This window comes from Oncorhynchus mykiss, chromosome 10 (assembly GCF_057628025.1).
Source record: "Oncorhynchus mykiss isolate SJ-2025 chromosome 10, ASM5762802v1, whole genome shotgun sequence".
NCBI lineage: Eukaryota > Metazoa > Chordata > Actinopteri > Salmoniformes > Salmonidae > Oncorhynchus > Oncorhynchus mykiss.
The window spans coordinates 45,180,983-45,194,790 of NC_143031.1; the positions used below are offsets into that span (position 1 = coordinate 45,180,983).

Here is a 13,808-nt window from a genome sequence, read left to right on the forward strand (position 1 = left end):
TGAAGTAGGCCTACTGGAGCAGCCCTCAAGGAAACACTCTGAACAGAACAAATTGGAGACATAGCTGATCTTAAAGATACAGTTAAACGAATAGAAACAATGGGTTTCCTCTCTCTTGGTTGACATTATGAATACATTTTCCCATTCATGAAGGTCACATCTCATCACACTGTACAACAGTAAAACAAGGCCAGAACATGTTACTGTACAGCTGCTATGTGATGGGTTAGGATTTTTATTGCTCATCTCAAATAGAATGAAAGGATCAAACTAATTTCACAGTCAAGTGAGAGTCAAGTGAGTCTTCTTTCTCAGGGACCTCTGTGCCCCTCATTAGTGACAGATGAACATTGCTGTTAAGGGTAGGTCATTCAAGCGTAGTGTAATAGAGCACATCATTCCTGAGTAAAGACGACAGGCAATGGCCCTATTGACATCTCTCAGTGAACAACTGCCGGTGCTTCAGCTCGAAGAGTCCCATATGAGTATTCAGAATGCAGCTGTCGATAAGCGGAAACAACATCTATCAGGAAGGCCAATCCCTCCAGTCCCCCGTCACTTTCCCTCAGACCTCCTTCCCCTGTCATCTCTCCTCGTCCCCGGCAGCACCAGCACCTTCCCGTGGTCCCCCAGGGCTCCCAGTCGCCTGCCCTCGAACTGGATGTTGTGTTAAAACAGCCGAGCACACTACTGGCTTGGAGGTTCAGGAGATGGAGGAACGAGTGAACAGGACGAGGGTAGGCGGTGGAGATGGAGCACATCCACTGGAGGCTGCTGCTCAGATGCACAAGCCCGAGGCACCACTGGATCTTACAGCACTGACATGTTCTCAGTCATACATTTCTACATGAACAATGGTTTTTGCATGATTCAATGCCCAATCATGGATCCTTACACGCTCCATCATAAACAAAAAAAAACACCCACTCACCTGAAATTACATTTCATTACCTTCATTTTCTTGCTCCAGTTTGTAGCCGATTTGTTTGTGTCGGACACCATATGCTGCCACTGAGGTTTTAAATGGGCCAGACGCAGGTGGCCAGGTTGTGGGTGACCTTACCGTCTGTCTGTGTGCCAGTTGAGGGGAGCCAGTGGAAGAGGACAACGGTGTGCTCTGAAGCACTGGGCACAGCGGGCAGGAGTCAGCTCAGTGTAGATTAGAATACTGGTTATGATTAGGATTGAGACGGCAGGACACTACGTTTTGACTTCCCATGCCTCTTGAGAACAATAAGCTTTTTCTATTTAAATCAGAGGAAAAATGGTTCATTCTGAGGACAACAATAGCTGAGGGGAGGGAGGTCTGAGGTTACAGCTGCTACTAAAGCAGCATAATGCATGATGTGAGAGATTACTTTCAACCAGTAAAATAGAGAGAAATAAACAAAGTGTTTTTTTCATGTGGAAAAGACACTTTGCAGGAGGTTCTAAAACAGATATTTATACCTCACGTCAGTTGACATAAAGCTCGATATGAAGAGAATGCATCAACCATGTGAACAAGTAAATAGCAAGATACTTTGGAGAGACTATTCTTTTTTCCAAAATCTTGTTTATTAAATTTAGAAAACACAATTTTGTTAACGGTTTCATAGCAATAGCAGGAAAGAACTGAAACTGAAAGAAGAGAGGGGGTGAAGGGCCGACCCCTGAGTTTAAAACCATATCTGTGTGGAGCTCAGCTGCCAATATTTTGTCCCTCTGGGGGGTCACCTGCCCCTAACCTGGCACAGACTAAGAGCGTCAGTATGGTCATCAACAGCATGGTTTTTACCCGGGAACACATCTAAAGAAACAGGACATAGTAAAACTCCAAAGACATCAGGTAGAAAAGTTGAATTGCACTCTTCAGTCACTCTTCAAGTCAAGGTATTTCCTGCCAAAATATACCGAATATGCAACATTAACATTTAATTAGGTTGCCAAACCATATCGGTATGTGGATTTCATCACTAGGGAGGGGGGTTCTGCACAGCTTTGGGGGAGGAAGGGGTGTATCGGGATGCAGTACAGATGTAGTCCAAAAGTGCAAACAATGTCTATGGAGTGTGGGGGGTTGTGGGGGTGTGAGCGGAGCGGGGTGGACTCCCCCCCACCCCCATTCTTCAAGGTGCTGAGAGGGGTGACTCTCTGGAGGGGGAGCCCATCATGTCCTCTGGGGGAAACACGGTCAGTGTGCAGGCTCGGATCCCGCCCAGCGACTCAGGCAGGTCAAACACTTTGTGCCACTCGTCCTTCTCCGGGTCGTACTTCTGCACTATCTCCACCATGCAGCGGTTGTTCCATGAGTAGCCACCCACCACGTAGATCTTGTTCTCGAACACGGCCACGCCCACGTCGCTCTGGCCCCGCAGCATGGCGGCGATGGGCGTCCACAGGTCCAGGGCCGGGGAGTAGTATTCACAGCTGAGCACATCGTCGTAGTCGCTGGTGCCCCGGAAGTGATTCCCCCCGATGACGTAGAGGCGGTCGCCCACCGTGCACATACAGTGCAGGCCACGCACCGTGGTCATGGGCGCTTTCTGAGTCCATTTGTCTGCATCCGGGTCAAAGCACATCAGCTCTTTTTGAAACGTGTCGTGAGTGATTCCCCCTGCAACACAGAACAAAACAGGACCATGTTAAATAAGGTTGAAAACAGCCCTGGGGTCTAATCAAAAGCATTTAACGGACTGATCCAATGGTACTGTACCGGATGGTAACTCAACCTCGACCTACATTCAGCCCTGCCACGTTGGGTAGCATGGGGGTGTCGGGTCGGGCCTTGACCAGGCCCTGTTCTGTCATGACAGTCACAGCGCTGCGACTGGAGCATGTTGTAATCCTGAACCCCCAGTTCACTCCCCCCAACCCCTCCTCAGAAACAACAGCCTGCTCTGCCCAGCAACACACACACACAATGATCCCCAGGCTTAGCACAACTAACATACACTGCACACATTTTCTCAGCCACATACTTGCAATAAAAGATAGATGCTATCATTTGTAACAAATTCAAAACACTATTGCAGTGCATGTGTACACAGATAGGTACTGTAGTGGTGGGAAAAGAGGAATAGACAGGACACACAAAGCTGAGGAAAAGTGGGGGGGGAAAAAAACAGGACATGTCCACAGGGAAGGCTCAAAATAAAGAGGAACACAATCCCAGCATGCATCTGGGTGGGAGCCAGGCAGCCCACCCCCCCCCCTGTGCTGTGCAGTGTACGCAGCGCACTGAGGATCTGAAGTACATGCCAAATGGCGCCCGAATCCCTCCAATGCTTCTGCCCAATGATCCCGCTCGCTCTCTCTTTACCCATTTCTTTCTTTTTCGTTCTACCTCCCTCATTAATCTACACCGGGCTAGTTTTAAATCAGTGGCCCAGACTAATCAGAAGTCTATAACATCAACATCCTCCTCCTCGACCAATAGATTAAACACAGAGGCAAAGTTAGATCCATTATCTTTATTAAAGTATGTGTGTGTCATTCAAATATTCTCTGAGACAAGAAAGACATGTCAAACCCACTGATAGAATAGCAGCTTGATATGGGGTGTGGTTATTTTCTTGTTGAGCTGCATCTGACTGCCCAAGGTTAGTAGCAGCTTAGAGTAACTGATGTCTCTGGCCAGCAAACTTCAGGGCTTATAATGGCTGAAGGATATGTCTACTGCAGACACATATTTGCAGCGGTGGAAAAAGTACCCAATTGTCATACTTGAGTCAAAGTAAAGATGCCTTAATAGAAAATGACTCAAGTAAAAGTCACACAGTAAAAATGACTTGGTTTTAAATATACTTAAGTATTAAAAGTAAATGCTATTGCTAAAATATACTTAAGTATCAAAGTATAAATCATTTCAAATTCCATATATTAAGCAAACCAGACGGCACCCACTTTCTTGTTTAATAGGGGCTCCAACACTCAGACTTAATTTACAAACAAAGCATGTGTTTAGTGAGTCCGCCAGATCGGAGGCAGTAGGAATGACCAGGGATGTTCTCTTGATAAGTGTGGGAATTGGACCATTTTCCTGTCCTGTTAAGCATTCAAAATGTAAAGTGTACTTCTGGGTGTCAGGGAAAATGTATGGAGTAAAAAGTACATAATATGCTTTAGGAATGTAGTGAAAAAAGTTAAGTACAGATACCCAAAAAAAACTACTTAAGTAGTACTTTCAAGTATTTTTACTTAAGTACTTTACACAACTGCATATTTGTACAGCAAATGTGGAGAGAGGGTAGATTTTGTTTCCATAGACGGGTTGGTTATATAGCCACAAAACCGACACGTGCGCAACTATGGGGCAAAACAGAAGCGGTTGGCTTTGATTGTTAACATGTAAACTATATTTTGTCTCCAATGTTTGTTGAAATCCTAAATAAATATGTACAATGAGAACATCTCTCTCAAATACATCATTACAGTTGTTGGTTAGCTAGCTAGCATTTTTGTTGTTGTTGCCATATTAGCATTGACATGAAATCAGTCCAAACACCTCAGAACAAGACATGGTATCAAGAACAAGATGAAACTAGCTGAAACGAGTCACTTACGTTTCCCCACATGGCAGTTTCTTGTCATTGTTGGTAACTATCTGGCCATCCAGAATCACAACAACTAACGGACTTCTGCCCCATTGAAGCGTGCGCATCGTTGGTGACACTGTCAGCTAACCCATCTATATATCTGCCAAAAGACAATCTCAGAGACACAATGTTCAGTTTCTTTCCTTTCTTTCTTAGGGTGTAGATCAGCTTTAATATTGCAGATAAATTGTAGCTTCCATCAATGTAATTGTCTTTGTTATAATTAAACATTTATCATGACAATTAATTACTGCCGTTAATTAAGTTACTCTTATGATCTCAGTTTAACGATAGTAGCTTTCATTTAGAACAAAGACAAAAGAGTTGTCAAAAGGCAATTGAAAGCATTTTGAGACTTTAAAATATATTTTTTTTGTACCTTGAAGACAGTAAATGGTTGTCCTTTCAGAGACACTTAAAAGGCACCTGAGCTCATTGGTCGCGCTGTCTGGCCCGCTAGATAATATCTCACCATGATTGCCATACACGGGCACATTCATTGATCATTTTATGGCGGGGCTTTGACTCGTCGTAAAAATGTATGACCTGTTTAGAGGAAGCACAGTGCTGGCACAAATGAGACCCAAACAACCGAGGCATGGGAACACAGAGGAGCTAGACAAAACCAAGGGGTCAGCAAGTTCCATAAATGATGATAAATACAAAGGATGGCCAGATGTGAGCTTTAATGTCATTCCCCGGAAGATCTAGCCCTGGTCTTTGAACTAGGGCTGGGTGATATGGTCCAAATATCTTATCATGATATTTTTAAAAAACTGTCATTTTATGTTTTGGATAATAAAAAGTTGATGTGCTTTATGAGTAGTGAGACCCTAGGGTGGCAACACATACATTCTAAGTGATTTCAATGGGTCTTTCATTCTGATTGTTTTATACTGTTCAAATTCAACGCAAAATCATTTTCAGCTTTTTCATAAATGTCTGCATTTATTGCACTCGTCTGAGATCATTTCCACGTAGGGCTGCACGATATGGGCAAACAATCTAGGCCTTATTTTTAACCAATTAGACTTGCGATTTAGGGTGAAACACTTGGAAATAGAATGATTATTCTAATTCTATAGTTAGAATATAATAGTAGGCACTTTGAATACAGCGTTTGATATGAAAATAGGGGCGGCAGGTAGCCTAGTGGTTAGAGCATAAGACTAGTAACTGAAAGGTTGCAAGATCGAATCCCCGAGCTGACATGGTAAAAATCTGTCGTTCTGCCCCTGAACAACGCAGTTAACCCACTGTTCCTAGGCCGTCATTGAAAATAAGATTTAAGCCCAACACGGTAAGACAAACTAGCTGTTTGCAGATAGATGTAAGAAACACAAACTAATAGTGTCATTATAGAACACTAGTTGATTTATATTAAGAAGCAATGTGAAAACTGCATCGGTGTCATCAACATTGTTGCACGTGCTGCATTGACCATGCAGACTGAACGCAAGTTGTCTTGTGGTCGAGGAACAAAAAAAGCGCTCCTTGAGTAACGGGCGGGGCTAGGTCTGTGTGGAAAGCAGCATGGAGAGAGACAGAGCGGAGAGAGATGACTCAAGTATCTAAGTAAACTAGAGCAATGGACATTACAGACGACATATCACATTTAACAAACCAAACATTCAAATGCCATTATGGAAGGTAAAGCAAAAACCCAAACCGGTCCGTGCATCAATACCGGTATATCGTAAAATACGGTATAACGCCCAGCACTACTTTGAACACGCCGGTACAGTAGGGCTGGGCGGTATACCGTATAAGGGTATTTATTGTTTGATTTGTTAAATGTGATATGCCGTGTCTAACGTCCATTTTTAGAGTTTAAACCGCTACTTGAGCCATCGCTCTCTAGGCTCTCTCGCCCTCTCTCCATGCCACTTTTCAAACAGACATAGCCCCGCCCCATCACTCAACGAGCGTATTTGTTGTTGCTTGACCATGAGACACTTGCGTTCATTCAACATGGTTGTGTGACAGTAGTGGTAGTGTGAAGCCGTGCTGGCTGAGTGTCTGAGCCCCCCCTGGGAGTGGGAGCAGAGCTGTGATGGCCTGTGGCTTAACTCAATGTGTCAGCTCCATTCACCTGACAGGATGCCTTCAGACAACACGACAGCACAGCCACCGCCCAGCACCTGATCTGGAATGACAGCAAGACACGGCCTGCACCCCCACGTGGGCCACCTTGCACAGTGAGGTCGTGACCCCTGAGACATGGGGTGGAGCAGGAGGGCCGATCCCCAACAGAGACACGCTGGCAGATGATGTCTCCGTTCCACCCGACTTCCATCACTAGTGAGAGTTTATAAACATGTGGGCTGTCAGGAAAGCTAATCTCGGCATGTGTCCAGTTTCCCTGTAGGAATGCAGCTTGCCCCGGTGCTTGAGGGGAGCTTGTTTAATTAATAAGCTTTACAGTACAGACATCTATCTGGAATGGTGGAGACACACTACATTCGGAAAGTATTCAGAGACCTTCCCCTTTTCCACATGTTGTTATGTTACAGCCTTATTCTAAAATGGATTAAATAAAATAAAATCCTCATCAATCTACACACAATAATGACAAAGCGAAAACAGGTTTTTAGAAATGTTAGCAAATGTATTAAATTAAAAACAGAAATACCCAATTTACATAAGTATTCAGACCCTTTGCTATGAGACTCGAAATTGAGCTCAGGTGCATCCTGTTTCCATTGATCACCCTTGAGAGGTTTCTACAACTTAATTGGAGTCCCCTGTGGTAAATTAAATCGATTGGACATGATTTGAAAAGGCACACACCTGTCTATATAAGGTCCCAGAGTTGACAGTGCATGTCAGAGCAAAAACCAAGCCATGAGGTCGAAGGAATTGTCCGTAGAGATCAGACAGGATTGTGTCGAGGCACAGATCTGAGGTACCAACATTTTTCTGCAGCATTGAAGGCCCCCAAGAACATAGTAGCCTCCATAATTCTTAAATTGAAGAAGTTTGGAACCACCAAGACTCTTCCTAGAGCTGGCCGCCCGGCCAAACTGAGCAATCGGGGGAGAAGGGCCTTGGTCAGGGAGGTGACCAAGAACCGGATGGTCACTCTGACAGAGCTCCATAGTTCCTCTGTGGAGATGGAAGAACCTTCCAGAAGGGCAACCATCTCTGCAGCACTCCACCAATCAGACCTTTGTGGTAGTGGCCAGACAGAAGCCATTCCTCAGTAAAAAGGCATGACAGCCCACTTAGAGTTTGTCAAAAGGCACCCAAAGGACTGACCATTCTCTGGTCTGATGGAACCAAGATATCTTTAGCCTCAATGCCAAGCGTCACATCTGGAGGAATCCTGGCACCATCCCTACGGTGAAGCATGGTGGTGGCAGCATCATGCTGTGGGGATGTTTTTCAGCAGCAGGGACTGGGAGACTAGTCAGGATTGAGGGAAAGATGAACGGAGCAAAGTACAGGGAGATCCGTGATGAAAATCTACTCCAGAGCGCTCAGGACCTCAGATTGTTGCGAAGGTAAACATTATGGGGTATTGAGCATAGATTTGATGAGGAATTTAAAAAAAAAAAACAATTATAGAACAAGGTTGTAACATAACAAAATGTGGAAAAAGTCAAGGGGTCTGAATAATTTCCGAATACACTGTATCTAAGCCTAACTATTGCCCAGTGCCTCCAGGCAGACTCTTGCCATTTTAGAGAGGTGCATGTGCAGTGAAGCCTCATCACTCCACTAAGGATGACACTAAGAGATGCTCTGTCACAAGGAGGGAAGTTGACTTTTTGGTGTGATAATAGTTCAAACACACCAGGACCGTTATCCTGCTTGAGATGTTCTCAGTCAAGGAACCCAGATGTGCCAGTCTGACCATAAGCCACATGCCAACCATTGACAGAAAGACATAACGTTTGAGGCGGTAAGCGCTATCAGCCAGGAAGCTAAAATGCCAAAGCTATAGCCACCAGGCCCATGTTGTTCTTCTACTGGAGTCTGAGGCTGGATCAGAGCAGGTGAGGTGCTACTGGGTGAAGGAGGGTTAAGATGTTAGTAGTAGGCTATGAGGTGTCTTTGTTATGCTTATTAACACCGTGCCCAGAGGCCGGGGGAGATTAACATAACCTCACCTGTGTGTTGGAGCTGCACCTCCTGCACAGTAATCAACCCCTCCCTCTTTTCCTCTCACTCCCTCCCTCTCTTTCTCTCTGTACAGCATCACTTTGTATTAGTCACACATCTCCATAAGGCAGGATTTGTTTTCAATCCTATGAAGTGAACAAGCACTGGGCTGACTCCTACAGAGAGACAGGGGATTAGTCACACCCAAGTCTACCACACAATCACTACTTCCAACCATCTTTACAATACCCCCCCCCGAAATAGCACAGAGAACTGGACCCCAGTGATGTGAGATAGGAGGGAGGGAGGGGTGAGAAGGAGCAGGGTCTGCAGGACTCCACTGTATGACCTTGTAATGAAGGATGCTTTACTGACATCACAGCCCGCTGTTTGGCGACGGACGGATGGCCCACTCTCTGCTCCATCTTATGGCTAATGTGGGACTGAAACGATTAGGAAGCGTGACTGTCAAACATGTGAGGCTTTAGGCACCCACAGAAAACCCACACATCTATCTTGTAGGACACCAGTCACTCTCTCAAAGAGAGCACTGCCATCTGGTACAGTCAGTGGCTCTAAAATATAAGTACAGTCAAATGGGAAAAGAGCCTCCCTCCAAGCCCTGGATCTAATAGGACTAAACTACCCACTGGCATTAGTAACTTGATTTGGAGCCACGTACGTACCCGAAATATACATGTAACCGCCGTACACCGTCCCTGCGTGGCCGTAGTGTGGCTCGTTCATTTTGGCGACGTACGTCCACTCGTTTGTCCTCGGGTTGTAGCACTCCACCGTGGCTGCATGGGGGAGAAAGAGATAGCAGAAAAAAACAGAGTATTGAGGAGAAAGTAGGTCAAGAGAGAACTAAGGAAAACAAACAGCTGCAAATGAGGCCTTGGAGGGTCTCAGTGTGGGAGCTGCTGAACTAGAGACGTAAATAGAGACCCCCCCCCACCAACCACCACTCCACTCCACTCCCAAGCCCTTCAGTGTTCACTGCAGTAACTCTAGTCTACACACAGACTAGAGAGGTTCTGGGGCATATTCACTCCCCATTACACAATTAAGGCCTATACGGTAGCAATATTTTTGTATTATGGATCCCCATTAGCTCTTCCAGGGATCCAGCAAGAACTAGTAGTAACGTACAAAAACTAAGGCAGTAACACACAATATTCAAACATTTGGACACACCTACTCATTCAAGGGTTTTTCTTTATTTTTACTATTTTCTACATTGTGGAAAACTATGAAATAACATATGGAATCATGTAGTAACCAAAAATTGTTAAATCAAAATGTATTTTATATTTGAGATTCTTCAAAGTAGCCACCCTTTGCCTCGATGTCAGCTTTGCACACTCTTGACATTCTCTCAACCAGCTTTATGAGGTAGTCACCTGGAATGCAATTTTCACTAATGCTCGTGGCTGAATGGAAGCAATTACCTGCAGCAATGTTCCAACATCTAGTGGAAAGCCTTCCCAGAAGAGTGGAGGCTGTTATGGCAGCAAAGGGGGGGACCAACTCCATTAATGCCCATGATTTTGGAATGAGATGTTTGACGAGCAAGTGTCCACATACTTTTAGCCATGTAGTGTATCTATATATATTTTTTTTACATCTGATTTTAATGCTTGTGTGAGGTACCCTATGGGTAATAGAGTTCCATGTAGCCATGGCTCTGTGTAGTACTGTGCACCTCCCATAGTCTATTCTGGACTGTGAAGAGACCTCTGGTGGCATGTGCTGGTAGTTTAAACAGACAGCTCGGGCATTCAACGTCAGTACTTACAAAAACAAATCGTGTTGAAGTAAATTTCTCCTCTACTTTGAGCCATGAGAGATTGGCATGCATATGATTAATGTTAGCTCTACGTAAACATTTAAGGGCCCGTTGTAATTTCCCCAAGTCCATCTTTGTGGCACCTGACCACACGTCTGGGCAGTAGTCTAGGTGCGACAAAACTAGAGCCTGCAGGACGTGCCTTGTTGATATTGTTGTTAAGGCAGAGCAGCGCTTTATTATGGACAGACCTCTCCCCATCTTAGCTACTGATGCATCAATATATTTTGACCATAACAGTTTACAATCCAGTGTTACTCCAAATAGTTTAGTCTCCTTAACTTGCTCAATTTCCACATTATTCATTACAAGATTTAGTTGAGGTTTAGGGTTTAGTGAATGATTTGTCCCAAATGGTTTTAGTTTTTGAAATATTTAGAACTAATTTCTTGCCACCCATTCTGAAACTGACTGCAGCTCTTTGTTAAGTGTTGCGGTAATTTCACTCGGTGTAGTAGCTGATGTGTATAGTGTTGAGTCATCCGCATACATAGACACACAGGCTTTCCTCAGAGCCAGGTCATTAGTAAAGATTGAAAAAACTAAGGTGCCTAGTTAGCTACCCAAGGGAATTCCTGATTCTGTTGGAGAGGCTACCATTAAAGAATACCCTCTGTGTAATCCACAACATGGCAGGGGGTGTAAAGCCATAACATCTACGTTTTTCAAGCAGCATACTATAAATCGATAATGTCAAAATCTGCAATGAAGTCTAACAAAACAGCTCCCACAATCGTTTTAAAATCAATTTCTCTCAGCCAATCATCAGTCATGTGTGTAAGTATTGTGCATGTTTAACCTGTTGAGTGTAGGGGGCAGTATTTTGATGTTTGGATGAAAAACGTACCCAAATGAAACTGCCTATTTCTCAGGCCCAGAATCTAGAATATGCATATAATTGTCAGATTAGGATAGAAAACACTTTAAAGTTTCCAAAACGGTCAAAATATTGTCTGTGAGTATAACAGAACTGATATTGCAGGCGAAAACCTGAGGTAAATCCAACCCGGGTGTGCTGTTTTTCCTGAAAGCTCTCTGTTCCATTGCCTGTCTTCGCTCCATTTTAAAGGGATATCAACCAGATTCCTTTTCCTATGGCTTCCACATGTTGTGAACAGTCTTTAGACATAGTTTCAGGCTTTTATTTTGAAAAATGAGCGAGAAAGATCACATCACGTCATTGTATGGCTGGGTGCCAGCAGCGTTTTGCATGTGCAACAGCTTGGAGCAGACATTTTCTCTCTCTCTCCTATTGAAGAAGCTACAGTCCCGGTTGAAATATTATTGATTATATACTGTAAAAACAACCTGAGGATTGATTATAAAAAACGTTTGACATGTTTCTACGAACTTTACGGATACTATTTGGAATTTACGTCTGCTCCGTCGTGACCGCTCGAGCCTGTGGATTTCTGAACATAACGCGCCAACCAAATGGACGGATTTTGGATATAAAAATAATCTTTATGGAACAAAAGGAACATTTATTGTGTAACTGGGAGTCTCGTGAGTGCAAACATCTGAAGATCATCAAAGGTAAGCGATTCATTTTATTGCTTTTCTGACCTTCGTGACCAATCTACTGTCATGACGTTGGCCTTGGGGTAGGTTTATGACAGTCATAAATACCTCTTTCCCCCTTTTTCCTCTCTCTACCCTACTGATGCTACATTTGAAAACCCCTTGGTTAACATAGAGATTCTGGGAACATCAGAAGGTGGGGGGAAATGAACTAAATTCTGGTAATCCGACCAATTGAACATATGTGGTGGTACTTAATGAATATGATGTCAGTTCGGTTGTCATCAGAGACATTCTCATCAATGATAAGATGACAAACTCTACAGTGGAAAGTCTACACATCAGAGTTATCGGATTCACATGGAATTGTTGTTCAATTTAAATGTTTGAATATGAAATTATTTGTGATGGGATGAAATGTAATTTTAGCTTCTAAAATGTGAGATTTGGGTATTCATAAGGTTAGGGCTCTGCTCAATCAGTGGCCCTCCCCTGTGAAGTGATAGGGGTTATAAAACTTTTCAGACACACCCTTCTCGCTCTACTATATAAAGCCTTGACGACAATGTAACCTCCTGTTCTGAGGTTTTGAGGACGACGGTCCAATGTCAGAAGGGTTCAGATAATAACTACAGAACGAAGCCAACATCAGCGTGAGCTTTGGTTGGGAATGGTATGAATTTTGAACTCTTATTCACTACAGAAGTGAAACCTCCTAGCCGTTGAGTTAGCAACAACAGCTGCAAACAAGGGTTAGGAAGGAACAGACAGAATATCCCGTCTATCACACAACGACGTTACTACAACGTATCCAATTGACCACCAGAGACATTCTTCAAAGGACAAAGGACTCGGTTTGACAACACGGCCTTCCATCTACCACCAACCTACTGAAGCGCAGCTCAGAGTAAATATTTATTGCATTTTCCTTTTCCAAATGGGCGGTAATTTAGAATGCATAAGATACTCTATTTACGATAGCACAGCTTCTTCCTTTGTTACTCAGTCTTCCCGCTCTTTCACTCAAACCCAGCCCCTTTTCTTTTGTGTAACAAGCTGTCATATCTGTTCCGCCCGCTAGGGACGTTTTCCTTTATGACGTAATTTGTAATCAAGTTATGATTAATTATGTGTATGTGTAATTCTGTGTGATTAATTAGGTATTTAGTAAATAAATAATTAAACCCAATTCTGTATTGCTGATTCAACTTGTTAGCCAGGGTTCGTGAAGATAACCAAGAATTTACAACTTTCAGATGAGACCGACTTAAGGTGACAATTAATATTGACTGCTATTGATGTAAAATATTACTAGGTCTTTAAGAGTTTATTCAGAAGATAACAGCTCTATAAATATTATTTTGTGGTGCCCCGACTCTCTAGTTAATTACATTTACATGATTAGCTCAATCAGGTAATATTAATTACTGAGAAATTATTTTATAGAATAGCATGTCATATCACTTAATCCGGCATAGCCAAAGACACGACACTACTTGGCTGCTAGCTGTTTGTAATGTTTTGTCTGCTGAGAGAGATGTCCTTACATAAACGCTTGGTATGCTTTCGCCGAAAAGCTTTTTTGAAATTTGACACGCCAGGTGGATTAACAACGAGCTAAGGGATGGGTGCATCAAGAAGTTAATGCCCTTCTCTATAAGCGTACTGAAAGTTTATTGTTAATTTATTTACTGTAAAATAAATAGCATTGTATCTGGTCAAACACAATTTTCCTAAAGCTTACTAATGGTTGGTAA

The 13,808-nt window shown here is 43.4% G+C and overlaps 1 protein-coding gene across 4 annotated transcripts in view; it reads right to left on the minus strand.

Moving 5' to 3' along the window:
• Nucleotides 1–1,578: 1,578 nt before the first annotated feature.
• The window catches only part of LOC110533119 (kelch-like protein 13), a 101,512-nt gene continuing 89,282 nt past the window's right edge, over nt 1,579–13,808 (minus strand). For all 4 annotated transcript variants that reach the window (XM_036990418.2, XM_036990419.2, XM_036990420.2 and 1 more), the window contains 2 exons: nt 9,368–9,481; nt 1,579–2,596 (listed from right to left, as the gene is read on the minus strand). In XM_036990418.2, the coding sequence (XP_036846313.1) occupies nt 2,109–2,596; nt 9,368–9,481 (602 nt within the window). In that variant the 3' untranslated portion in view covers nt 1,579–2,108. The remainder of the gene's footprint in view (nt 2,597–9,367; nt 9,482–13,808) is intronic.